Source organism: Vanellus vanellus (assembly GCF_965231255.1).
Source record: "Vanellus vanellus genome assembly, chromosome: 2".
Classification (NCBI taxonomy): domain Eukaryota; kingdom Metazoa; phylum Chordata; class Aves; order Charadriiformes; family Charadriidae; genus Vanellus; species Vanellus vanellus.
The window spans coordinates 15853731-15881693 of record NC_138906.1 but is presented as its reverse complement, the minus strand read 5'-3'; the positions used below and the strand labels follow the sequence as shown (position 1 = coordinate 15881693).

General features: G+C 38.9%; 1 protein-coding gene across 3 annotated transcripts in view; it reads right to left on the bottom strand.

Annotated features, from left to right (window-relative positions):
• PARD3 (par-3 family cell polarity regulator) overlaps nucleotides 1–27963 on the bottom strand; it is a 461313-nt gene that overhangs the window by 243809 nt on the left and 189541 nt on the right. For 2 of the 3 annotated variants that reach the window (XM_082480102.1, XM_082480103.1), the window contains exon 5: nucleotides 14076–14207. The exons of the other annotated variant lie outside the window; for it this stretch is intronic. In XM_082480102.1, coding sequence (XP_082336228.1) covers nucleotides 14076–14207 — 132 coding nt within the window. The remainder of the gene's footprint in view (nucleotides 1–14075; nucleotides 14208–27963) is intronic. 3 annotated transcript variants of the gene reach the window in all.

Genomic DNA, 27963 nt, shown 5'->3' with positions numbered 1-27963 from the left:
TTTTTTTTTTTTTTTTTTAATGTAAGTTCATGGATGAGTCAAAAAGAGCATGTGTGAGAAAGAGAAAGAAATCCCAGTGCAACTGAGAAATTAAACTGAAAAATTAAATCAAGGAGCCAAAAACCAGACACACAGATGGTAAAAACTGGCAAAAATAAAAAGTAAAAATCATGCTCTTAAGTACCAACAGATGCAGTGACTTTAAAATATTACTCCTTGAGGATACACAAAGACAATAATCCCAGATTGTGATTTCTGGGCCAGTCTACTGCTGCACTAGAGCCACAAAATACACCGTATTGTACAGAGAAAAAATGACGTGTCAGAGACGGTGATATCTGCACTGCCAGTCTACTAAAATAGAAGGGAAGAAAATTAAACTATCCAACACTGTGAAATTAATGTCTTCGGGAAAAAAAAAAAATTAACTGTGTAAATGAGATAAGAGAGGTGACTTACAGAATCCATTTACAGATTTATAATACTACAGGACTGAGCATGAACGGGTTATTTGAGCATTTCTGAAACGTTCCTTCTTGAAACGATACTCAAGCTTCTCACTCTGGATGGAAGCGCGATTCTGCTTCCCAGATTCCGCATTGTTAAACTTCCTCACGCTAATAGCTTTGCTGACCTCCAATCTCATTTGGGGCCTCCTTGATTTCAATCACCACAATTACTTAAAACCTATCCCAGTTCAGACTACTGGTATTAAAACAGGGAAAGAAAAATAATCCAAGATTCGAAAACTGAGAAACTGACGTGTAGTACCTATATGCTTGAAGTTCAGCCTCTCCTGAAAGATCTTTTTAAAATCAGACCTTGAAATTAATAATTAGTAGTAGTACTTTTAAAACTTATTACTTGAGACTAATTTTCAGATTGTTAAATGAATTAAATTGATACTGCTATACATGACTGAACAAACCCAGCAACTTATTCCATCACCATAATTTCACGGTCTCTGTAAATAGATAACCATAAAGACTACTGCTTTCGGTGGCTAATAAACAATGTCAAATTCAAAGAAAACAAAATTCTGTTTCTTTACTAACTCCTTTAGCATGTAAAATTTTGCACTGGGCAGTTTCTCCTCTAAAACAATTACTGAAGTTATCAGGATAATCATAATATCAGGAAGGTGACCAAGAACTCCGCAACATGAACCTACTTAAAAACACAGTTGTTAATTTCTTAATTCTTATTAATTATTTTTATTATTAATTATTCAAAAAAAATTTGTCATAAAGTAAGTTTTACAAGTTATATATGGATACATTTAAACATATAGATACACATACACATATACATGTGTGTCAACAATGACACCGCTTTAAAATACTGCTCCTAAAAGCGGGCAGTTAATGAAGCGTTCTGTATTTCCAGTATATACACAAGTAGGGACATGTATTTCATTTAACTCTAATGTGTATATGGATGAGCAGCAAGAAGGCTGAACTACGACCAGGAAAGTTTGCTATATGTTAACTGGCAAACAGAAAGATGCTGCTATGCCTCAAACAAATTTTGTCCTCTGTAGAGGCTCCAGATGGGGATGACCCAGACAGGTATCGCTTCTGTGAGGTTTGGCTTTAGAGGAAGAGAAGTCAAAGCGTGCCTGACACCAGCGCGCTCAACCCGCCCCGGGGCGGCCCGGCATGGGAGGGCACAACTTCTCTTCAGCTGTGCCTCTTTTTATATTTACACGCGCGTGTAGCTGTAACATGAAAAAAGTCATCAGGGAACCGCATTGCAACGAGGAAGGAATTTCACATAGATTCGGACATAATCATTTCTTTCGGGTTTTTTTCTACGCATTTCCCAGCCTACATCCCAGTAGTGTCTGCTGTCTCCTGACACACCAGTACAGAGCTCAAGTGCCTCCTACCCCGCCTTCAGCTTTTCAGTAAGACTGACATTTGTTAATTTAGGGAAAAAATGTCAGGGTCCTTGAACCCCATTAACTTCACCTACCCAGAATGCTGCAATACACGCGATCCTACTAAAGTATAATATTATAAGATGCTTCTTTCGCACAGAGACCAGTTTTACTGACCTTCAGATCACCAGCAAAATCCATCAGTTCTGATGAGAGATGAGTTAAAAGAGTCTTCATTAAGAGAAAGCTATTTATAGTGACAAAGTGTAACTACAAGGAGGAAATACTGATGGGCTTGCTTTATGAAATCTGTCCTTTGTTGTAACAATTATTGCCTAGAAAATCAAGATAAATAAAAATGGTATGATGGAATAGTCAATGTAACTTTTGAAAATTTTAAATAGAGATGCTCACAGATATGACCGCTTTCTTTTGGGACATTAATTTAGTCTGTGCTTTGGATAAATGGGTTGAAATTATAAGCAATCGTGAATTCCTACACATTAAGTAAAGATTTTTGAAGACAAATGAGGGTATCCAAAAGGAAGAGGAAATTAAGCTTTGATACAAAGTGATTGAGCACTGCCTTCCTGCCTAGTATTCTAAAGAAATACTAAGAGGACCAAGGTTTTTGCTCGTACTGGATACCTCAATTCTCACATGTTTATTCCATGGTCTGAAAAAAGGTTTGCCATATACAGACTAAAGGATAATTTTTTTTTTTTTTCATTTTGGAAATAGTTGCATATGCATGCTTCCCTTACTATTAATTTTTAAACTGTGAAAACAAACAATATTTTAAATGGCAAATATGTTAAATAATAATACCTAACTGATTTTGCTCAAATTCATAGTCATCTCTGGGCTGGATAAAGCAAGACAATAATTTTCAATCCAAATGAAGTTAGAGCAATCATATGCAGCTGGCATGTAAGTGAGCGATACCTCAATATGGAATCTGGGCAACAATTTTTATTCTTAAAATATCACATACAAGAGACCAAAATTTAAAAGGAATATTTATTTCAAAAGCAAAATCTTTACAGCAGTATATTACAGAAAATCTTTAGCTCATTAATACGTGTAGTGCTGTTTGCTTCACAGGTTTCAAATCACTTGCTTCTTCATGGAAGCATTAGTGGTGCTGTATTTATTTTAATTCTGTGTATCCTGAGTATGGGACCTCCCTCAATCAGAGTAACTGCATCAGTTAAAAGTCAGTTTTCTTTCTTTGGTTTCTCTTTTTCAGCAAAAACCCTTATCAGTGCCACAAGGCACCTGGCAGTTAGTTGTTGGGTCTTATGAAAATCCTTTTAATTATTTATTGAATCAGATCAAATAAGAATATTTTTTGGAAAAAAAAAAAAGGGGGGGGATTGTGGTTTCTTCTGTCTTGCATGTGACATATATAGAAGTAAATAACTTTTTCACGCATCCTGATTTCCTAACCAAGTGATTTCTTATTCTCCCCGCTTGCCCCTTCCCCTGCCCTGGAAACTATCGCGCTTGACCATTTCATATGCAACTCCAAGTAGTTTCAAGATAAATTTAGAATGGACTTATTTTCAAATCAGTCAGTGAATCAATTGGCAACGCTAGTCTATTATCTTCTTTTCTCTCCAGTTATACTGATGAAATAAATTAAAATCTTATGGTATACCGCATCAACTAGGTCATATTACGTAATTCCATTCACTCAGTTGCTGCACTCACTAAATCTTGCTGTGTCACTTCATGAGGAATCATGACATTACTCAAAGTATCCTATAAATTACCGTAACCGCTTAATACAGCCAAAGAGTACTACATTCAATAATGAAATGCTCATGCTTAAGCAATAAAATCAAGATTAAATTTAAAACCCAAAATAAAACAAAAACCCAGACAAATTACTTCCACATAACTCAATTATTAACTCCAAGTTACACAGTACCGTTCCCCTTTACAGCAAAGTGCAACCATGTCATTAAAGTGACCTGTTCACACAGGATTTTAAAGCAGCAGCACCTTTCCTATTTCCATCAATGGAAGATAAATTAACCATCACTTCCACAACAGACATGATAAACTTGGCACTTTTCTGAAAGCATCTTTCTCATAATTAATAATTCAAAGAAAGAAAAAAGTACAGAAATACTCCTGCTGTTATTCAATAAATGAGATAAGTTTCCCATTCAGATAAAATCTGTCATTTTTCCTTGCCCAAAATGACCACTCTGACTTTATTCTGTTTGGAATTAACTAACTTGCAAGACTCAGCAGTGATTTACCTGAATCTCACCAAAAACTACAGTGAGAAGTGAAGAGCCCTCACATCCATGTTCCTGTCCAATGAGTTGTTGTATTTTATTGTAGGAAGGACTACAACTTCCTCTACAAATTAATATTAGTATTTCTTTAACTAAAAAACATAACCCATTTAGAAGAAAAATTGTACCAGGAAGAAGATCAGACTATTACCAAAAAGATTATTTTTCCATTTCAAGTCAAGCAAATTCTAAAATGCAAATTAAGTTAACTGAAAATGAAGTTAATGTGAAGCTTAGGCTAATGCAGAATTATAGAAGTTTGGCTTCTAATGTAGAATTATAGAAGTCTGGCTTGGCAAAAGAACCATGCAAATTCTCGGTCTTGGGTTTACTTATAATTTGAAAGGAACACGGAAAAAACCAGTCTTTGGGCTAACCTTCTGACGTTAAATGGTGTCTTTCTGATCGAATATAAAAAAAGGACATCATCCAGACTCAAGAAAATAAACAGACAAGGGATTTGGGGAGCTGGAGTTTAGAGATGTTATCTCTTTCATTTCAAGGAACTGGTTGCTGTCCTGTAGAAATCTGTATTGTAAAACACAAAGCAGGTACGCAGGAAGAAGAGCAAGGTAGAGCAGAGAAAATAAGAACACAAAACAGAAGGGAAAAAAGGGGAAAATATCAATAGCATGTACTACCAGTACCACCTTCTGAAGCAAAAACGCAGAATTTCTTTTTAAGCCTCAAAGATACAAGTAATCACTTACATATGTACACTTTGGTTAAAAGGCTGGAATGCAGAACGAGCATAATGTGAATTTTAAATTAAGAATACTTTACCAAGGGCGAAGGAGAATCCTCTATAGACACAATTAACAGAATTGCTTTAATACACTTAAAACTTTTAACCTTTGTGGTCTTTGAAGTGAATAGTGGAACTGCGTCTCTTTCGGGTTTGTATGGAAGGGCTGTACTGCCCTGAAAAGTTTTACAGTGCTGTAAACTAATGAAATAAATTATCTTAATTTAGTCAGATCTATTTTCATTAACTGTATTACCCACCGAGGGAATGAGGACAAATTTTAATTTTACTAATGTATTTCACTTCTGCAGTACTTTGGCACACCGTAATTGCGGCTCCTGATCGGTATTGCTCCCTCTGCCATCACGGACCCACCGTGCCCCCGCGCTCCCCCCGGCGCAGGCAGGGCTGCACGGAGCCCCCGGGACCCGCGCAGCCGTCACCGCCGCGAGCGGGGCCGCACGGTACTAAGGTGTACCACGTTCCCACCGGGGCTTTTGAGGACACAGCACGGTAGCAGCAACAAGCACATTACGAAAATAGCAAGAGCATTTCTATTATAAACAACTCCTTGGGATACATTATATACGCCTGGACTAAAAAGTAAACATATGAGAAGATAAACCTCTTTCACAGCATGAGGAAAGAAAACAAGTTCTTGAAAGAAGAAAAGGAAGACCTGAGACATCCTTTAGATGAAACACTCTTCCAGGCTCAGTAAGGGATTTTCAGATGTCCTTATCTGACCTGCTACCATGGACAGACAGCAGTCAAAAACCCCGAGATAATACCGTTTTGCAAAATACTTAGAAAATAGTCAGCAATAATTTATTTAAAGCTTCTTACAGCATCTCCGTGTAATCTTAAAGAGTACCGCTTATATCCTTGCTATCATAGATTTATTACCATTAACTACCATAACAACATGATTAAATAGTTGGGCGCCAAAGGGGGAGGAAAAGAGCAGTGTATGGGCACTAGCAAGTCTGAAAATGCCCTTCATGCATGCCAACACTCTTCAGAAAGGTTCTCCAGAACAGAGTAGGTCTTCTAGAAGATACTAGCTCTTGTCAGGTTGTACCTGGAGTACCGTGTCCAGTTCCGATCTCCACAATTCATGAAAGACACAGACAGACTGGAGAGGGTCCAAAGGAGGGCCAAAAAGATGATCAAAGGGCTGGAGAACCTGCCCTATGAGGAAAGACTGAAGGAGTTAGGTCTTCTCTCCCTGCAGAAGAGAAGGCTTAGGAGGGACTTCATCTCAGTATTCCATTACTTAAACAGTATCTACAGAAAGGACAGAGGCTGTCTCTTCACAAGGAGCCACATGTAGAAGACAACGAGCTACAGGTACAGGTTGCATTGGGTGGGGTTAGATCTTGATATATGAAAGATTATTGTTTTTTACAGTGAGAACAACCATTCACCAGAACAACCTCCCCAGGGACGTGGTAGAGTTCCCAGCACTGGAGTTTTTCGAGATGCTGATGGACAGGGTGCTATGTAGTCTCAGCTAGGCTCCATTTCCCACAAAAGGCTGGACCACGTGATCTTTTGAGGTCCCTTCCATATGGGTTATTCTACGATTCTTTAAATTTCAGGCCAGTCCATCTGCATATTTATAGGCATATGTACATGTATCTGTGAAAGCGAGAGTGTTTGAGCGTGAGGATATACAACTCAACATGAAGCATGTCTTTTTCTACAACACTTAAAATCCACAAATTTTTTTGTAATATCAAATTTTCTATTTTTTAAAATTGTGTACTATAATCACCTCTCCACAAATAGAGCCACATTCTGCCACTGAATTCATAGCCACACAGCAGCATATCACTGAAAGTAGATTGCAACCGCCGAACTGTCTCACCTATTTAATACACAGTATGAAATGACAGATTATTTTTCAAAGGAGAACAAGATAGACGCCAGCATGAAACATTGTTTATAAAAGCGTCACCACTATAGCTGTCCCCAAGCAATAAAGCTGTTTATTCCAACCTCCTACCTCATATAAACTGAAACCCTCAGCACTGAAAAATAACTTCAAATTTGTTCATGACTCCAAGACAAATAATAAGAATCTCTTTCCAAAATATACAACTAAGGTCATGTCCATGAATGTCTGTTTAGCATAAAAGTGCACAGACTTTGAAATTCCATGTTAATATTTTCTTAAAACTAATATATACTATAGTTTGAAGATTGATTCTGTCTCTGTACATACTGTTGCATTCAGCATAGAGATAAGCCTTTCTCTTTCAGGTTTCTTCTCTCTGTTTCTGTGGTTATAAACACACATTTAGAGAATATTTAATAAATATGTGTATTAGTGTATTCATATCTAAGCTTTACACCGAAGAATACAGAGATTGTTCTGAATTCAGAAGATATGACAACTCTTCTGGGGGGTAGGAATTAGAGTCTATATAAAAATCAGAAATAGACCAAGTGAGAACCTAAAAGTCAAATGGCTTTTAAATATGGAAATGAAGTTTAGATTTAGAAATCTGGATCTGAAACCAGTTAGGTTCAAAGTCACATTTAAGCCTAGAAATGGCCTATGATTCTGATTCTCACTACAGAAAAAAGTGGTAAAGATTTTAACCTTAAAAACCAGAAATCATAAATACACAAATAGAGAACTTACAGGCCCATCATAAGAGCTTGTTTTACCCTCCCGTGCCCCTCTTTAAGCATTCTGACACGTAACACAGAACCAGCTCCAGTAAGTCTCCCAGATCTAGATATGTCTGTGGGAACTGGGCACCTTAAGACCCACCAGAACCTCAGCCGCTGGAAGCAGCTCAGCAGGGTCCAGGCTGGAAGCGTCCCAGCCGACCGCACGCATGCCTCCACTGGATGAAGATCTAGACGCCAGCACCACACAATAGGCGTTTGGATATTTTTATGTAGGTACTCACATTATAAACACCTAAATACAGGTTCCTCATTTTGGAGCTCACTATGCTTAGCACTTGTTCTAATATAATAATAACAATAAATGCAACACAGGGAGAACACTGAAACAAGCCTACAGAATAATCACTTCATTGTGATCATGTACAGATCAGTGATACCCAATACCACTATACCCTTAGGGGAAGTCAAAGGCTATTAGCAATTACACAATAATTTTGACCATATTATATATATATAAAAAAATATTCCAAAGATGTGATTAACCAAAGAAAAAGAAAAGAAGAGTAAGATTATTACGCCTGTGTTTAGTAAGGTGCTCTTCTGGCAGCCAGAGAGGGCATTTGGCTGGCTCGGAGCTAGACGCAACCGCCGCCCTTGGTGAGATGTACCTGCCCCTCTTCCTGCTGCGCTGAGGGTCAAACCAGCACTTTATAGCGTCCGTTTCAATTGAGTTTCTGAGCTGAAGGAGTTAACATCTTGCCAATATACAGAAATAAAGTGAGCAGTCAATACCTAGTTACCTGTAGCAGCAGCAGCAGCTGAGAGAAAGTATTCTCGCGCCAAATCAAGTTTTTCACCTTCTTCATAGTACAGAAGCAAGAAGAAACGGCTGTAGCACTCAGGGTGTTGACAGCCCCATTAGGTGGAAGCCAGTGTGATCACACGGTCAAGAACCCCCGTCTCAAGCAGTAAAAAAGCTGAATTTGCAAGTGGATATGGGACTGGGGAGACTTTGAACTCTTGCAGGGGCACCTTGAGGTCTTCTGATCAGCTCTTTGATTAACATAAACCTTTAGTGAATCCTCTACCAATGCACTGGTCACTGCTGCTACCTGCCCATAGTTATAGCTATGGCCAATTATTTCATACAAAGCCAGGTGCCGAGCCATGCCTTTCTCGGCCACCTCCTATAGCTCTACCTGCAGAAACAAGCAAACCGCATGAACCATGGCCTTGTTCATTAGCTGGTAACATTTTTTCCTCCCGTGATGAGCCTCAGAGTAGTCCTGCCTGGCTTCACAATCCCTGAATAGCCTCCTGGCTGCACCCCTACATCCCCTGCCTTTAGTACGGGACCATCCACCGATGACCCCCCAAAAGGAGATAGGCATCTGCATTAGGCCTAGAGGTTCAAACATATGCATATCTCTATCTTTGTGACAGAAACTCTTTATAAGGAATATGACAAGCTTTAAAACCATCTTTGTATTATATAATTTATATGCTGTCATGGTTCTGTGTTCATTAAGGCTGTTATCACAAGAGACAAATTATAAAGTGCCTGTACTCAGATAGGGAGGAAAGCAATGAGACTCTATCTTGGCGTTGTACAGGGTAATGGATAACAAGTTAAAAATGATTCCTCCAACTGAAGCCTAGCTAATCCTTTTTCCAAATCTTAAAGCACAACTCCTTACTAATGACAATAATTTTTACTGCAGTTGCAACCCATACACGTGAGGAGTTTGAGATAAGAAGAGCATCCAACCCCCAAGCCTCCCCCATCTCCAGTCCATGAAACACAGAAGTTACAGACCTTTCCACTGTAGTTACAGTCATAATAAAATCTAGAAACAAAAGCCAAAAAATACACCTGTCAGACAAGGGGAAACACAAAAGAGGTACACTAGCGAAAATAAAAATATTTATATACATTAGCTATACCACTATGAAACATTCAGAACTAAACAAAACAAATGAGCTGCATTTCTGCCTTCCATTCTTATGTTAAGGCATAAATAGAAGAAGAGTTTTGTTGTTAAATGAAAAATTTGACTACATAGGTAAACTGGCATATGAGAATCCACAGGAAATTAGTGGTTTAAATTCACTAACCTACCTCTGAAGCTCTGATTATTTTTTTTTCAACTGACAGTGCTGAAACGCACTAATTTATAGCAACCAAATGTTTTAAGAGAGTATATTCAATCATATTAAAAGCAGGCCTTATTTTGCTGAAAATACAAGCTGAAGGCAGGTACTCTACAGCTGGAGATGTAAGACCATATGCTACTTGCACGTCTGATCTCATCGAAAAAGGAACCAGAGAAACTGTACCAGATTACTATGGACAGATGTCATGAACAAGAATAACTTAGGGGAAGTGTTCCATACAGCACATTTTTGCTGAAGAAGACAGCAGTAATAACCAACTTCTCTTCCCATTTCAGAATACATTTGAGTTGATTTTATCTCTGTTTTTTCCTAGACACCAGAAAGTTACTGGGATTTTAGGAATCAGACCTGTTCTTCAGTAATAACCAGGAAATTTAACTCCATCTCCTACCTCGCTTTCATGCACTGACAGATATTGACATATATCCAATAGTTATGTATATATATTTGCACGTCATTTTACTTGACCCAATCTCATTGTATTTGAAAATCTGATTAACAGCTTCATAATTAAGCAGGGCCACCCTAGAATTGCCCTCTCCTGTTGCCCTCGTACCCCTTCCCCGCCAGCAGCACAGCCGGCTCCTCTTAATCCTTCTGCAAAACAGGTCTCACCAGCAGAGCAAGGAATATACTATTTCAGTTCAAGGTGTCTTGATTGCTGCCAGTTCCAATATTTGACTAATAAAACTAAAATGACCACCCAAGAGAAGCTTCCTCTGTACTTAAACTTAAGGAATTGTTGAAAAGTTTAACTCTTTCATACATTCTCTTTTCATGTCTCCCTGGTATGAAACAGCGTGAGTCCAGATTTGATCAGGGCCTGAGCAAGTCTTGAGGTGAACTGAGGGAAAAAAGATTTCTCAAATAAAAGAGACATTACCATATAGATGAATCAATTTCAGAAGAAATAAGATTTTTCAACTATTCCTCAAAGTTTGGTTGCTGTGGGGGAAAAGAAAGTGCTGTGGAGGGCAAGGTGAAGAACAAAAAACAAGTTTTCTTTTTTCAAGATATTTCAGCATTGAATTAAAGGTTGAAAAATTTATTCCTAGTACTCGACAATCTGTAGCAGAGAATGAAATAATTGAACGAAAGAGTAAAAAACACAATCCTTAACTTTCTAATTGTATTCTGAAACTGTATTTGGATTTTTGCCTTTATAGTGGTGAAATGATTCTTTGGTACAAATAGTTTTACATAACTTACTTCGTGCGCTTGAGAAATACCCAAACTTTCTGAGAAATACACGGATCATTTGCCCTGTGAACAACCAGAGGGCTCTGGAACTAACGGGGAACAATCCTTAGGTAGAGATAGCTAACTGGCATATACAACCAGAATACCTTAAAGCACCCAGAAAGCAGAATTAATCTTTTCCATTCCTTTGATGTATCACTCTAATTTAGCAGAGTCAGAGTCCTAGTAAAGCACAATAGATAGGAGCAAAACCAATTACTTCCAGGAACTTTAACAGGCTTCATGCATTCCTCCATTGTTAGGCGCTAAAACCTAAACAAGTTTAAAAAACTATTTCTCTAACAACTACTCGAACATATCTAATTCTGTGCCCTTATTAGCCCCTGCTACAGCAGCTTATAATGATTTCCTAGAAACAAGGTCTCCTGCAGCTTCGCCTGCAGAACAGGCTGTGATGTTGCAGAATTACAGTTCGCTCCATAGTTCTGCTCATGGGAAATGAGGTGTTGTCCACACAACAATGTGATAGGACGAGGCTAGTGATAGAACAAGGGGTAATGGCTTCAAACTGGAAAAGGGTAGATTTAGAATAGATGTCAGGAAGAAATTTTTCACTCTGAGGGTGGTGAGGCACTGGAACAGGTTGTCCAGAGAAGTTGTGGAGGCCCCATCCCTGGAGGTGTTCAAGGCCAGGCTGGATGGGGCTTTGAGCAACCTGGTCTAGTGGGAGGTGTCCCATGACAGGGGGGGTTGGAACTCGATGGTCTTTAAGGTCCCTTCCAACCCAAACCATTCTATGATTCTATGACAAAGGTAGCTTAGACCAGGACTATTACTACTCCTGGTATCTGTAATGGGTTCTGCCCTAGAGGTTTCTTGGCACTGTCACTGCCTTACGCTTGGTGCCAGAGCTGCTCTCTGCTACTTCTTACGCCCGTACGCTCAGGGTGCGCAGGCCACTCCAGCCGCTCCACGGCTCTGTCAGGCGGGCACGCAAGAACAGGACTGGAAGCTGCTAAATTAATTGATTATGCCAGATAGCAACCTGGGCACGTGAGTTTCTTCTTCACAGAAGTGAAAGGCTTAACCAGTGGCAAACAACAAGCCCACAGAGGATACTGAAAAAGATATTAGGGCCTAAAACCCAAAAAAGAGTGGAAGAATATCTCTGTCTGCAGGTGCGCCATCCCCTGCCAGGCCCTTCCCTCCCTCTCTCTGCAGAGCTGTGCTGCATCCCACTCTCACTGCGGGCTTGCTTCTCCGTGCATACCCTGTTAAACAGGTTTCACTCTAATTAATTATCCTGCCCATATGAAATCGCAAAAGTATCCTGATCTTCCAGGTACGGGCAGATTCATTAACACATTTAAAGAACGAACGCGCTCTCTCTCAAAAAAAACCCACCACCACAAACCAACCAAAAAACACTCCCAAAACAGAAAACTTGCTCAGAAGAAACATGATATTTGCAATTTCAGACTTCGACCAGTTAACTCAGGCAGCAAATCCTCTTCCAGCTTACCACTAGTGCCCAATTATTTACCTAATTGGTGAATAAATTGAACTAGTTAAGCTGTTCGGAGACCAAAGTCAGCGCAAAACTTAACATAAAATACCATATATTAAAATATTAATGTACCCAACATTTTGTAAGATGATCACTATTAAGATTCCTAATACAACTTCTTTTGCTGAGACAACAGTTTCATTAATTGCCACGGTGAAAATCTAATGATGCATGGAAATACGCCTCAAAAACATCAAACAAGCAGAACCATCACAGGAGACGCCTTCGAATGTGGGCACCAACTTTCCATTTCAACACAGACAGATACAAAGGCAGCAGCTAAACTCATCTACACTAACTCTACATCTTTTAAGAGGAAAATAGCAACGGAACTACCACTGTCATTAAATGTGCAGAGGAAAATATACAAGACCAAGTACAGAGGGTTTTTTTCAGAAAACATAATTTTAAATGAATCTGCAGCTAATTGCAATATACAAAAATAGATAATAGCTCATATTTGGGGTTTTTTTTAGATTTTTATACTCGGTGATATTACTTATGCTCCTTTATAATGAAGAATGGGGTTGAATAGAAAATGTTTGGAATCCCCTAGGATCTGGCAATGTTGGACTTCAAATATCGGTACGGAAATTGTGGGTGAAGGAGACCAGTCCCAGGACACCAGACCAGTGTTGGACTCTAAACCTTCCCCCCATTCACAAGGTACAGTGCAAGACACTTGGGCTTTGTCAAATGGCAAATTTCATTTTGAAGCTCCTCTGTATAAAGCAAATTCTGGTTTTATGCCTTATTGCTGTAAAATACAAAATCTGTACATTTATGTTCAATGCAAAACCTCAATGTTTTCGTGTCACATTGTATAAAGAAGAAAACTGAGGTAATAATCCTACATATGCACTGTCCTATATATGGGCTTCCTGTTATGTTTCCAGTCTCTGTAGTAATGATGCATTTTCATTATACATTTGAAGACACGTCTTGGAAAATTTCAGGCACATACAAATACATAAAGTGAATGCTAGGTAATTTTAATTTCAGACCTTTAAAACTCTATGACTACCAGCTTATTAATAAAAAAAAACCAAGTTGGAATTACTTAGTGTCTCAAAAAAGCCCCAAATCAAAAGCAGTATAAATGTACACTAAATAAATAACACAGTCCTCAAATTTAGAATTAAGATATTTTACAATGTTAAGAATAACAAGCATTTAAAACAGCAGTGCCAAAACTGACCTGCATTTGGCTATTCTGGAGTAACATTATTAGCTTTCAACGGCAAAATGTTTATCAAAATAATATTCTCTAATTAAAATAACTCTGTTGGTATCACTTGTGAAGAACAGCAGCATTCCACATACTATATAAATGTGTTTATGATGCAAAAATCAAATAATTTGCAGCTGTCCATTTCAGTATTAATGCATTTTTTTGGGAAGCCGAAGAAATGCCACAGAAATTGAGTCAGTATACTGCTTGGTGCTTGTATCATGCTTAGAGAGCCCATATCACATAAGAATACACTTCTTTGTAATAGCTTGGAGTAGCATAAAATTAGATTGATAAAGTAATATATATATACACATATATATTACCTGTTCTTGCCTCTCCAGCCACTTGTCCACCATGGGATGACTGGCACTTAACGATGAACGAGCATTGTCTCTCTGAAACTGGTTAGACCAGCTACTAGTATCTCGTGGTAGGCTTCTGTAGTTTTCATCTTTCTAGTTTAAAAGAAACAAAAAAGTGTCTTATAAAAAACAACCAGTCCTTGCACATGAACAATGCAGCTGGTTATTAAACGAATACAAAAGGAAGACTGACAAAGGAGAACACAGGTCCAGCTGGGCCCAAGGACAACGCGATCGCCCAGCCGTTCGATTGCGAGAGCTCTCCTTCTCTAACAGCAGTGAAGCCCAAGCAAAGACTTTGGTGGGTTTGTCACTCCTGCACCCACTTGTGCTTCACTACCTCTCTTTTCCAACCTCAAACCTCGAGTGCACAGACTTCCCAAGCACACCATCAGCAAGGCTTTCAGAGCATCGTGCTCCTTTAGTTTCATTCTCACCAAAAGCAAACACACCACACAACAGTCCATCCAGTGACAGCTAAGGCCACTACGTAATTTTCCCAAGTCTCTGTACGTAATCAGTTTTACAATCAAAGCTGTCTCACTGCTCCAGGTACTGTCCTTTAGACCAGAATAGCATGCTGTAGAGTTCAAAACTTGACTTTGTTGTTCCACATAGTAATGCTTTGCTTGGGTTCCCTGAAGGTATACAAGTACAGTCACATTTGTAAAAAAGCAGCAGATGGAGACGATGCTGACGGAGATGCGTTTGTCCCATTGAGAGAGAGAAAAAAAAAGATTTTTTTTTTTCCGTTTTAGTTGATTAATTTGTCTTCACGTCTTTCCCACAAGCTGTACAAATTCTTCAGTTTCTCAAGGTGATTAGTCCTTACCCAGTCTGATCGTTAAAAGCCAATACAAACAGAGGCAGATCCTTAACAGTGGGAGTTACCCGTAGCCCGAATTCAATGGATTACTGACAACTTACATAGGATAGGTTCCTCCAACTGAAATAATATATGGAACTGATCTTCTGCTTAGCTTTTCAAAAGAGGATTACAAATATACTGTAAGTATTCTTCCTCCAGGAGCAGAGTATTTGTTCCATTCCATGTTCGTCTATCCTCACACCAAATCAGATAATTTATTTTTAATATTTCATTTTTTAGAATTTATTTTTATATTTTTCTTACGGTCAATTATTAGCACATAAAATACGATTGTAGTCGTACATATTTTGCAATAATACTGCTTTTAGGAATCTTGAAAATCTCTAAAAAAAATAAACAAACACCAGTGCACATTAGCAGCTAAAAACTTTTTTTTATCATTCGTAGCACACAGCAAATTTTTGACCCTTTCTTAAATCAATATTTCATTCCATCAGCATGAGTATTTCCTTTCCCTGTTTACTGGATTGGTATTTCTTTGGCTTGGCACGGTATTAGTCCGATATTCTAGAATATGAGCTGCAGCATCAGTTCCCTTACAATTGACCTTCACAACTTTATTTCTTGTAAATATATGACAGGTTTCGCTAGGGAATCCAGATCTCATTCTAACCGTGATACGGAGCAGTTTTGAAAAGCTTCCTGTGCGAGAGCAGTCTTTTCCCAGACATATCAAGCTTAAGCCTTCTTCATTGATGACAACTTATTTTCTTGAAAGAGAATTTGTAGTAAAAAGTAAGTCTTCCACTTCTTGAATTCAACCAGCACAAGATAACCTTGTAAAACTGTCTGCACAAGTAACCAGCTGGACAAATCACCACCGTGAATCTAAAAATAGATCCAGTTTCCCAGTGTGGTTAACCACACAGCAAACTAGAAACTTGCTCAATCTCTTGCTTAGAAAGGGACAGTGGAAGTCAGTGGCTGCTCTGTACAACCGTCCCTTAGCAGAGCCATAAAAGCCAGAGAATAGTATGTACAAATTGATTTTTTCCTGTTGCTTCTCTTATTCAGTTCTCTTCTGGTGAAAGAGGTGGCACAGTTCCTATAGGCCAAAACAAGAATTTCTCTTGTTTGAAGTGGTGGAAAGGTATAAAAACAAAATCAAAATCTGACAAAGAAATAACAAAAGATCATTTTATGCACAATCCCTCCGATAAAGTTGCTGCGTGTGTTATTGTCATCTAACAATAACGCACTATCTGACAGACCATCACCGAGTCCAAATGAATAGATTTTCTTCCTATGTAATGAGATGTTTTCTGTATTTCTGTACTTTATAGATAATTCCATTTTTATTGATTCAAGTTTACAATCTTCAATATAAACTTTTAAAAAAGACATTGTTACCTACGCTACACAAAAATCTTTCTCCACACATTACCTATGAACAGGAGTTTTTTGCAAGAGCAAGAGAGAAGGAAAAAAAGTTCATCAAGGGATGCGTTGTTCTCCAATCACTCAAACGCTAAGTCTCTGATCGGAATCATGCAGGACAGTCTCATTGCTCAGAGTTTATATTGGACCCTCATTCTGTGAAGAGTCTTAAACTCCCGAGCACAAAATATAAGTGAAATTATATAAGCTAAAAGAGTTCAATCAGGCCTCTGTTTGGTGCATCTATGCTAATGTCAAGAGTTCTGCAAGGAATTTACTGCTAACACTATCTGCGCTGACCCGGAGAGTATATTCATCCCATCCACTGAAATATTTCTGCTGTAGCCCACTTCTGTAGAAGATTGCCTTTCTCCTGCTACGCCCTATACCAGTTCCTTTTACACAGAAGGCACCAAAATCACTCTGTGCTTTTTCTGACAGCAGAAGTAAGAGCTGGAATGGCAGAGATGTGATTCCTGTAACTTCTTGTATTTCTCAGTGCTGCTCAGAGGCTCAAAATAGCGCTGTTATCAGAGCGGAACAAAATACCTTACCAGTGTTGCCATCACACGCAGAGTCATTTTGCTGTTACCCAAACCATGAAACATTAGAAAAACAACCTGCCATAGACAAGTTCTCCACTCCTTTCTTTGTCGCTGCCTTTTGGCTAACAGATAACCCTGTACCCAACCGGCGACAGCACTGGGACAAGCACTAAGCTCGACGAGGAGCAGAGAGACCAGCGCTTTTAACACTGCTGCACGCGGTCCTTCTCGTAGACAGCCACACACCAGAAGCCCAAGGTGCTGCTGGCTACCTGGAACCCCATCTGCGTGGGGCTCTCCATTACTGCTACTGACAGATCTAATTCAAAGACAGCAGTGATGACAACCGGAGAGGTGGAAATGAAGAACACATTGCTGCAGCTTAGACATTGTGATTTGTTAAACCAGATGCAATGTTTTTTGCCATTTAAAACATATATAGAGAGGTTGTCTTTTTTTTTTTTTTTTTTTTTTTTTTAAAATAGGCAAATGTTATCCCAAAAAGCTTTCCTTCTATTCAGCATGATCTAGCATTAGCACACAGGCTTCCAACATCCGACTGGAAACGGCGTGTGTCACTTTTAACTTCAATACCGTAAAGAAAAAGATTTCATGGTATAGAAGCCATCAGGGTCACACAGGGAATTCTCATTTCTTCTGGAGCTGCAGCTGTAAGCCCTCCCGGGACCGGGGCTGACACGCATCATCAGTTACAATTAAATGCTCTAATTTTTTTTAAAAAAGTTTCTTTCCCAAACATCTTTGGGGACCATGGGCCATGTCACCTTTATCATGTTTGAAATGGAAATTGATCAATATAACACTAAAACTGCCAAGTCACAATATTACCACTACACTTAACAGCAGCATTTTGCAGTATTTTTAATGAGGACACATAATCTAACACCTTACGATTTATTTCAGTATGGTGTCCCTGCGGAGCTTTGCTGGAGGGTTGGGTGAAAGAGGACAGGCAAAAAAAAAGCAATTTTGCTATACTTTTAATTTCAGATGATTTGCAATATATAACAAGATCCTCATCAAAGACTCTGCAGCTTGTAGATGAAATGATACATTAGCATGATCTGTGTACTTCAATTACTGGCTGACACTGCATAAACTCACTCGCGATTTTAACCCACAGTTGTACCCCTACAGCCTCCCAGCATCACTAAGGCAACCACAATGTCCTTCATACATTACAGTGACAGTTCCACATCTGATATCTCATTTGCCACTAAGCCACCTTCCAAATAGTGAAGAAGTTATTTTTTTTCTCTTTGTTTTCACCTCCTCTATGGCTAATGTAAAGTGTGGCAAATTTTGGTGTTACTTCTTTTTTTTTTTTTTTTAAATACTAGATAGCAATAGTAGAACAGATTGAAGAGCTCTTCAATGTAATTCTCTGGAAGGAGATCCAAAAACATAAACCAAGTTTTCACTTTAATTGTTTTTACAGCAAATCAGCAAATTGCCCACCTCTCATTTAGGATCTTCACTAAGAGAGACTATTTTGGGCACTGACTTTTTTTTTTTTTTTTGCTATCTTTTCTTTTTTCTTGTACACTGTGCACTTTTGGAAAGGCTTCTCACTTGTTTGGGTTTGATTCCTTGTGATGGCCTCAGATTGAGATAGGATTTGTCCATGTTGATGAGAGATGAGACTTCATTTAACCTTTTGAGATTATAACTTCATTTGACAGACTTTGGGCAAATTCATGTCTACAAGTGTATTTATTGTTGCTGAAACACTGTACAGGCTGCTCTTCTTTCTTTTTATGCTCCACTATGTCCATGTTAAACCCTGAACAGTTTGGTGTCACTCTCAGACAGGATGATAAAAGCTGTTATTATCATAGAATCAGAGAATCACAGAATTAACAAGACATTCATATAGTTTATGTAAATAAACTCTCTGTCTGATGGAAACATCTGTATATAAATGCAGTAATATACACATATGCCCATTTTCCATGCTGACTGAATGTCTAAGTGAACAGATTTCTGGAGCTTTCGGTTTGGTTGGGCTTTTGTGTATTTTGTTTTGTTTTCTGGACTTTACACTAATAAATGAGGGATAAGACCAACTGGATCCCCATTTCTCAAAAAAAAAAAGAAGGCTCCACAAATAATGTCTATTTTATAGGGAAAAGATATTACATATGGGAAATGAATTAAACTGATAGATTTATTTAATGAACAGAAATCCCCTCTTGAAAAAACAGCTTCTTACATAGAGGTCAAATTTGGAACTGTTCTTCCTATTCATCAGCAGCTTTTTAACAACTAATTGTACCAAATTTTAACAGTTTACCTCGAAACTAATAGTACCAGTCATTCTTGATAAATATCCATATATCTCAAGAATCTGACACTACTGCTTGGGCAAGCTTCCTTTTCCTCTCAGTACATTCAGTTTACTTTCTCATTCTACAGTTTAGTTTCAAAGCTTGTTTTTTTGAGTTGTATTGAAGAACATGACTCCAGGAGCTTCAATAATCCAGATACAGCCCAGGCATCTAACGCATATAAGAAGGAACCAGTTCTAGTCACCCAGCATGAAGAACTTTTGATCTTAGGCCATTCTCCAAGGAGTAAAGCAAACAAGGACTCCCACATTAAAGAATTACCACAGCTTTGTGCCTCCTCTCAGCTCTCACCCTGAACATGGGTCATTTCCAGCAACTGGTAAAAACTGCCGTACGATGCAGAAGATGCAAATCTAATAGTCTAATAAAGAACTTGCGTGCCCGATTTTTTGCTGATGAAAATAGATGAGAAGAATGACCACTCCACAGTCATTCTGATGATTTCAGAAAGACTAGTCTTCAGAAGTGACCCCCTCTATAGCTCTGTGAACGGAATTTATGTATTATGCATCGACAATAGCTCATTAGATGCCAATGAGGAGAAAGCCAATTGAAAAGCCAGTGTTCTGCCTAAGTTCTATCACCTTACGCTCAGAAATTTCCAGAATTGTCCAATTCCAATTCATATATTCCATGTTACCCTTTGATTGACAAGCAAGGCCTGACCTTAAAAAAAAGCAATAACTAGGGGCCGTGATGAACAGTTTTCTGTGCATGCAGTGTTATATGTAAATATTTTGTGTTAAAGAATATGGGCTAAATTAAGAGTAAACTAAAAAACATGAGACTGCCCATCCAAGACATTCTGTTGTTTACAACAGAAAAATCAAAAATGTCATGATCTCTGCACGTATAAAAGCAAAGCCAGAAATTACCAGGCAGTTTATATTGTTATTTCTCAGACTGAGGGACAGGAAAGAAGCTGTTTCTCTATTCACTCTTATTAATCTCACAATAAAATCTCAAGACAGATAATGCAAAACAACGCAAATAATGTACGGCAGTTGATATTCTGTAATTATAATTCAGAAGCAGGATGATTCTAGATAGATGATTCTATTGTAATCACTTGATATTAATTCAGGGTCTTTGCTTTTCGAAACAGTCAAAAATGATACGATACTAAAGAAGGTTCAGCAGTGTGCACTCTATGATTTTATTTCTGTAAGCTTCTTAACTTAAAATGCATGGCTTTCCATAGTTTCGTTTTAAAGAAAAATAAAGGAACCAGTGAACTTAAAGTGTCATGAAGCTACAGTTCTGATTCCTCTACACATTATACTTAGAAACCAGCTTCTCCTTCTACTATTTTTCACTAAATATTCTCTTTTGCTGTGCCACTTTAAAGGTCTCTAAAGAGTTGCTATGTATATCCAGCTACATATGAATCAATATGGCTCTGTGTTTAAATGCAGTAATATAATTATGCACAATCCTGCCATTTTCACAAGGTATTTGCTTTTGTACCCAAATTTATACAATGCTTTATGTCAATTTGGATTTAGATCAAATAGCATTTTTTAAGTTGTTTGTTTATTTTAATTGTCAACATCCCTTCGTTAGATTCCTTTGGAGAGCCAAAAAATTAAATTGCAGGAGGAAAAAAAAAAAGCTGATAATGAAGTTATTTCAAAAGTATGCTCTGAAGGTAGGATTTAACAAATAGAATGTTAATATTAAATATATTCAGAGAGCTAAGGAAAACAGGAAACAATGGGGTACAGGAAACTTCACAACCATCTTACATTTAGATCTTGAAACAAAGAATAACTTATAAACCGCCAGCAGTATCCTTGTAAGTGTCAGGTAGATGCTTTTAGGTGACCATACCTCTAAAATGGTGCAACTGGCTGTTTGTATGTTTAGAAACTTGCATCTGCAGTCCTGACACAAAGAAATGTGGCTGGGGGATGAGGTAACCATTTTGTCTCTCAGACTAACTAAACTGGGTTTTTTCCCCTCTTTCTTCCTTACATTGACAAGCATGGAGCAGAGCGGTGATTTAAGGTCAGAAGCACGAAGGCAATGCCCCAAACCCGTGGCAAGCGGCTGTGCCTTCGGGCGCTGCAGCCAGCCGCTCCTCCCCTGCGCCGGCACCACCAGCCTCCTCCATATTTAACAGTACGGGCAGGGGACTCCCAGCAAAGCGTCCGTCATCTCATCCGACTTTCAAATTCATTTCAGACCTTGGCCAGAATCCCTCCTGCAGTCTGCGGGGAAAGGCCCAAATAGGTACCAGATGGGGGACTTGTAGCAGCGTGTTTCTCTTTTATCTGAGTTTACAGCACCACCGTCACCTTAGGCTCCTTGCAGTCTCGTGGGCATCCTCTCAATTCAGCTTGCTTGTTTATTAATTTACAAGCCCTTCTCACCTTAAACAGCTTCCCATCATTCTCCATCTTATGGTTTTAGCTTTCGCCCAAATTTCTTCTACTCGATGTGCTCGGCAGGCAGCGCTCTTAAGTTGGACATCTGTATACAGGACCTAAAGAGCTCATTTATAAGACGACAATAAAACTGGGTGGTAGCGCAGAATGATCATCCCCTTTCTGTCCGGCTGTGAAACGAAACCAGGCTAAGTGACATCTGTTTCAGCCCCAAATTTAGTCATAACAGAAATAAGCCCGGAAGGCGACTAGGTGTTCCTGGTTTGAAATACTGTATTTACTGGAGCTGAATCTCCCCTCTAATTAAGTCTTACCATCTCCTCCCCAGCCATACTACTCTTTTGTATAGATTAGTTCCACGTTGGGTCTGAATTTCATTCTGAGACTACTTTGCCTGGTTGTCTTTCCTTGTATTCTTATGTGATTAGTATTCATTGCAACATGACCTAGGTTCATTTAAAAATACAATGAATACAGCAAAAAAGGCTGAAATAATCATTGTTTAAACCGCGCAGACTCATGTCAGAACACTGTAGGGAAGCACAGCCTGTAACCTGGATTGTACTTTAAACTCCTTTTTCTTGCTAGCTACACGTTCCGCCAAAATCCAGACCTGCTTTACACCAATGCACAACTTCGGTAATATAAAAACAGACAAATATATGGATCTGCAGAAACTCTTGAACCACACACGTATACTGTAAACACACAGTTGTGGGTTACAACTAAATAGATGAAAGCAGGTCAAAACCCAGATGCAATTATTGCCAATGAAAACCTGTGTGTTTCTAAACTTATAAAAAATATAAAAATCACTAAACCTGAACATCCAACTTCTTTTTTTCTTTTTTTAAACTTATTCAGTCTTTTATCAAGGTACTCTTTCCGGCCCGGAGTTTTTCACCCTCAAGCCCAGGGAGAGCTGCAAGAACAAAAAAAAATTAAAAGAAATAGAGCTGAACATTTAAACATGGGAATTTGCAAAGTACATATTCACTTAGATAAACGGCAGAGGAAAAGTCAGCCATTCGTTACAACTTCAATTATCCTATACCATGTACTTGACAGCTTTGTGTTTTCAGTATAGCTTTCACCATCTCTCAGAGAGAGGTGCTGTACACCGCATTTACTGAAGCGAAAAGACAAACAACCTGTGCTTGTTCCACCATTCCTTCATCACCAGTAAGAGACGCGCTGATCCAGACCCCCCTTGGCACTCCCAGCTCATGATGCAGCACCGCGTCCCCTCACCTACGGAGCAGGCATTGCTCACCCAGGCATTGCTCACCCATCACACCAAAAAAAGAGATGGGACAGCACAGCACTGGGAGAAAAAGACATATCCTTCCTACGCTACTGACGAGGAACGAAGATTGAGAGTGATCAACAGACTTGCACAGCCTCAGAGGAGAAGTGGAAAAAAATTCACCAGCTCCCAGATCTCTCTAGCATCTTGCACTAATAATCTCTCTCTTTTGGGGGACAGAGAGGAAATTTGATAGACGGGCTTCCCCAAATGGATGACTCAGCAAAAAGAGGTAAAACAACAAAAGAGATGGAGAAAAAAAATCACACCTTCATTTTGGATTTGTTCTTTTTGTTGTTGGCTTTTCCCCTGCTTCTTAATGCACCTGGTCGTGACTGCCTTTTGGATGCAAGCAGTTGAATGCTGTCCATGTACACATGGCAAACAGAACAGCACAGCATCGAGTGGTACACGTTAACTGTTACCTCTCTGTGCACCAGGCAAGGATTTTTCATTTTATGTCTCTCATTCCCAGTCTCCTGCTGCTGCTGAGAAATACTGCATTTGTTTTCACATTTTGAAAGTCAGGAATGTTGGGTTCTTCCACAGAGATTTCAATTTTTATTGCACTAAAATATCAGTAGCTGCTCTGTAAAGAAAGTCTGACTTTTCTCCGTGGTATCCACTGAAAGCACAAGAGGCAATGGACACATAAAGAAATACAAGTAATTCTACCAAAACATAAGAAACAACTAACTTACTGTAAGGGCGATCGAACTCTGGAAGAGGTTACCTGGAGAGGTGGTGCAGCCTCCATCCTTGGAGATGCATCTACTCCAAACCTGACTGGACACGGACCTGAGTAACCTGATCTAGTGAACCAGTTTTGACCAGAAAGGTCGAACTAGACGATCTCCAGAGATACCTTCCAACCTCAGCTGTTCTGTGATTCTGTGAAAGTCATGAATTTTACACACTACCCAGGACAAAAATAACACAAAGTTATGTCTATTTTATATTGTACTCTGTTTGGGTACGATTCCTCTAAACTATGTCATCATCAGGTGACAAGCCGCCAGCAACAAGCTTCTACCACAAAGAAAGAAAACTGATGCACGTAACTTTTGGGGTTTGAATTTCCATTAATCTCTCTCCTATAACAACATTTTCTGCATTAAAACACTCTATTTCATCATCTGTGGATAACTCTCTCACATTCTCCCTTCCTCTCAGTCTCTGTGAAATCACATCTGAAATGACAAAAATTGTGACTGTCTCACCGAAAAGAGAAAAGCCCCGCTCAAATAAACCCGGATGAAGAAATATTCACGGCTACTGAATCCTTCAGAACTCCTGTTTGAAACATTGCACTTTTAACTTGAACGCAGAGAGCTGCATTCATTATGCGAGGGTTTAAAACCTATCATGACAGAGATGTCAGGCTCTTTGCATTTGCTCTGTATTTCTCCTCAGCTCTTACAGCACTTTACCAGCATTGTTTATCAGCACACACTACCTCCCTTCTGCAGGAATACAAACGAGAAGCAAAGGTTCCCCTGCAGCACCGGCAACCCTTCGGTCTCTTGTTCCCAGAATGATGCCCAGCCTTTCAGGCCACAGCCTCCCCCAGTCAATCTAATCGATTGACCCTCGGCAGTTCAGACTCCCTGGCTCTCAAATGGCACCAGCACACACAGTTCCAATACGAGACTTTTCAATCCTCTGAATTAGAGTTAAAACCTATTGAAATACTGTGTCTTTGGTGAGGGTGATAAAGCAAACTTCACTGAGCTGTGTTTAAAAAGACTCAAAGCTAAATGAAACTAATTTTCACTTTAAATCTGATTTTGACCCTGACAGACCATTATTGTTCAAGCTTTTCATATAATGCATGCCAGCTTTTCTCCTATCTAGACGTACTTCATTAGAGAATTAGTTTTTTATTCTGTTTACAAAGAGGATTAGAAAGCATTGCATCTTTCATATAAATTAACAAAACCTACAATCCAACAATCTGAAAATTTGTACTCATCAGTCTCACCCCATAGAAACAGTAAAAATACCTGCAAGAAGAGACGTTGGGAAACACAATTCTTTACAGGTAAGGGATTTGACACTAGATGAGACCTAGATCACTTTTGTACTCCCATTTCAAATTCTTCCTCTGCATTTTACAGAGCTCAAAAAGATTAGGTTTCCAAGTCGGAAGAAAGTGCTTCCTGAAAATAATTATTCCTACAAGTCATGGCTATTTTCAACCTCAAGATACGTATAAGGGCAAACCCATTTAAAAACAAACAAACAAGAAAAACTGGCTGCTGACTAAATGGCAAAGGCAAAAAGAGAAGAAAAAAAAAATTTAAAAACGATGTGCCAAGTACATTCAGCTATGTGTTTGCTGTTGCTGATCCGCCGCGCAGAGCACGTTGCGTGCCATTTGCTTTGCTCCAGGTGGGTGAACCCAGAAGCGAGAGAGGCACAGAAGCTCATGCACAATCATTTTTCTCTCTCATTGCTCCTTTTTGAGCTCTCCTTCTTGGTGTACATTTTCACTCCTTTCTGCTGTACCAATGCTGTTATCTCTGATGCAACAATATATGAATCAAATTCAGGAAAGTCACAGTAGGAAATTTTTCATAAGCCAGTTAGCCATGGTATATCCCTGCATTAAGCAAGGCAGGTTAACTACATAAGCCTTGCATCTTTCAGAGAACCAGGTTCAAAGCAGATAACTAATCTGTAATGATATGCAATTCCTCACCACAAATGGAGAAGCAAATTTAAAAAAATCACACTGAAAATATATGGTATAATTAATTCACAGTTGCTATAAGATGCAGCATATCTGGTTGTTGCACTTACGTTCTTCCAATACAGTAACAGAAATATCTAAGGGAAAAGAATCCTGATTTTCATTTACGTAGCTCACACCTATTAAGGACAGCTAGTTAAACCAATAGGCTTTGGTTCTGAATTATTAAGACTGTGATTCAAATTAACAGTTATTCAGAAAACAACAATATCAAAAAATATTTTACTGCAGTGGAAAAAAGCGCACTCGATACGCTTCAGCTGCATACAATCTGTTCAGCTGTACAGTTCAACACAATTCAAACAAAATTACAGCTTGCAAATCAGGTATTACCGCAGGCCTTTGAGAAGATATTTTTACTAAGAGATTTCTTCTTGTTTCATTAGAATGGCTCAAGGAAGCAAGAGACAGGATTAAGTAAAGCTGTGAGTCACCAGGTAATACAGATATGTCTCTCACACACAAAACAGTATCTGAAAGTGATTTTAATATCCACTTTAGAAAAAAAAAAAAAAAAAAAAACCAAACAAACCAAGAAATGAATTTACCTACTAAAGCTGCTGATAATCATAAGCCAATTTTGTGAATACTTGCACAGATGAGGAGACCTAATCATTAGGTTGAGACCATTCACGGCAATGATACAGAAGGAAGAGGTCTGGAATTACCCAGCAGAGTACAGTTACCACCATTACAGTAACTTGTAAATAACCACTAATAATGATAATTCTTCAAATACATAAGTACTTTGGGACACGGAATGTCTGGTTTCAAGTTCCTCTTACAGGTGAACAATACAGAAACAAGAAATGATTGAGATTCTGAGGAAACACAGAGTGTATTGCGATACCCTGACAATAAATATGTTTCTTTACATTGAGAAGATACGAAAAATGGATGAGAGTGCACATCCTGTTTAGTGCAAGGGTTTCATACCAAAACATCCTACTTACTGTAGTAGAAATAATCTCAAGTTCAACACACATTCAAACCTTTGCAGGACCTACTCAGGCCCCTCCAAACCAAACTCTGTCCCTCTCTCATCATTCTCTTCTCTTCTTAAGGAGAAGCCCCATGTCTGGCTTCATCTACCCTAACAGCAGCAGGTAGCACTACACTTTCTTCAACAGGATCCTTCAAACATCCCGCATTTTTCCTCTTCCCCGGTGCCCTTTTCCCTTTCTGTTTGCCCAGAACTACTGGCATATGTCCTGGCTCCTCACAGCCCTCAGTGCACGGCAGCACTCCCACCCCTTCATTTCATCTCGTCTTGGGCATCTGCCCATTTTCCTGCCACTCCAAATTTTTCTTGCCCACAATGAAACAAACACCAATAAGGAGTCTTCTCTCGCTTGCCCCCGAGAAATAAATCCCTTCTGCCAGACACATGCAGTTTTCCTCTGCTAATTCCTCCAAAAATTGGACAGGGTTTCTACCTGTCAATTATTTCTCTTTAGAGGTGACGGGCTGAAAGTAATGTCACTTCTTAGAGTCAGTAGGTGGATGAAGCTTTTGGCAACTCTCCCAGAAACCCTTTTCTTGTTTCTGCAAGATACTGCTGGGGCAAAGTTGCTAATCTACAACTGTGCTGCAAATCTCAGCCCAAGAACATATGTTCTTGTGCTGTCAAGAGAGAGAACTGCACTGAAAACATTACGTAGTGCCAACCGCCCACAAAAGATATATGGGTGCTGGAGCCCAATGCACTGAGCAGAAAATTAAGATTGTTCTCATTGCTTTGCTTGAAATGTCTGTGTCATCTATAATCAATGAAACAGTCTGGAACAAAGCACAGCCATCTCTTTGTTATCCGAGTACCTGAAGAAAACAACCTAACGTAAGAAAAGTAGTGAGGACTTGTTATAGTTCAAATAAACAAAATACAGTTGTAGAAATTCAGTGTTACTACTTTGGTAAGTGCCTAGTGACAGACACTTCAAAAATGCACCTTCTAGAATAATACCACAAATGGAATTGTTGCTAATACTGGGAAAGGAAAGGAGAATTCTTAATATCCATTCCTAAAAGAAATAGGATTCACTACAAAATCTTGACTTGCGTGAAGAAATCAAGATTCTGAAAACACAAAAAAAAAAAGAGTCTAGCACAAATGAACTCAGGATTAATTCAAAACACATATTGCACAAGTAATTATCATTTAACTCTAGTTGTTTGCTGTGTCTTACCTATTAAAAATAGTGCACTCGGTGCTCTGCTCTATTCA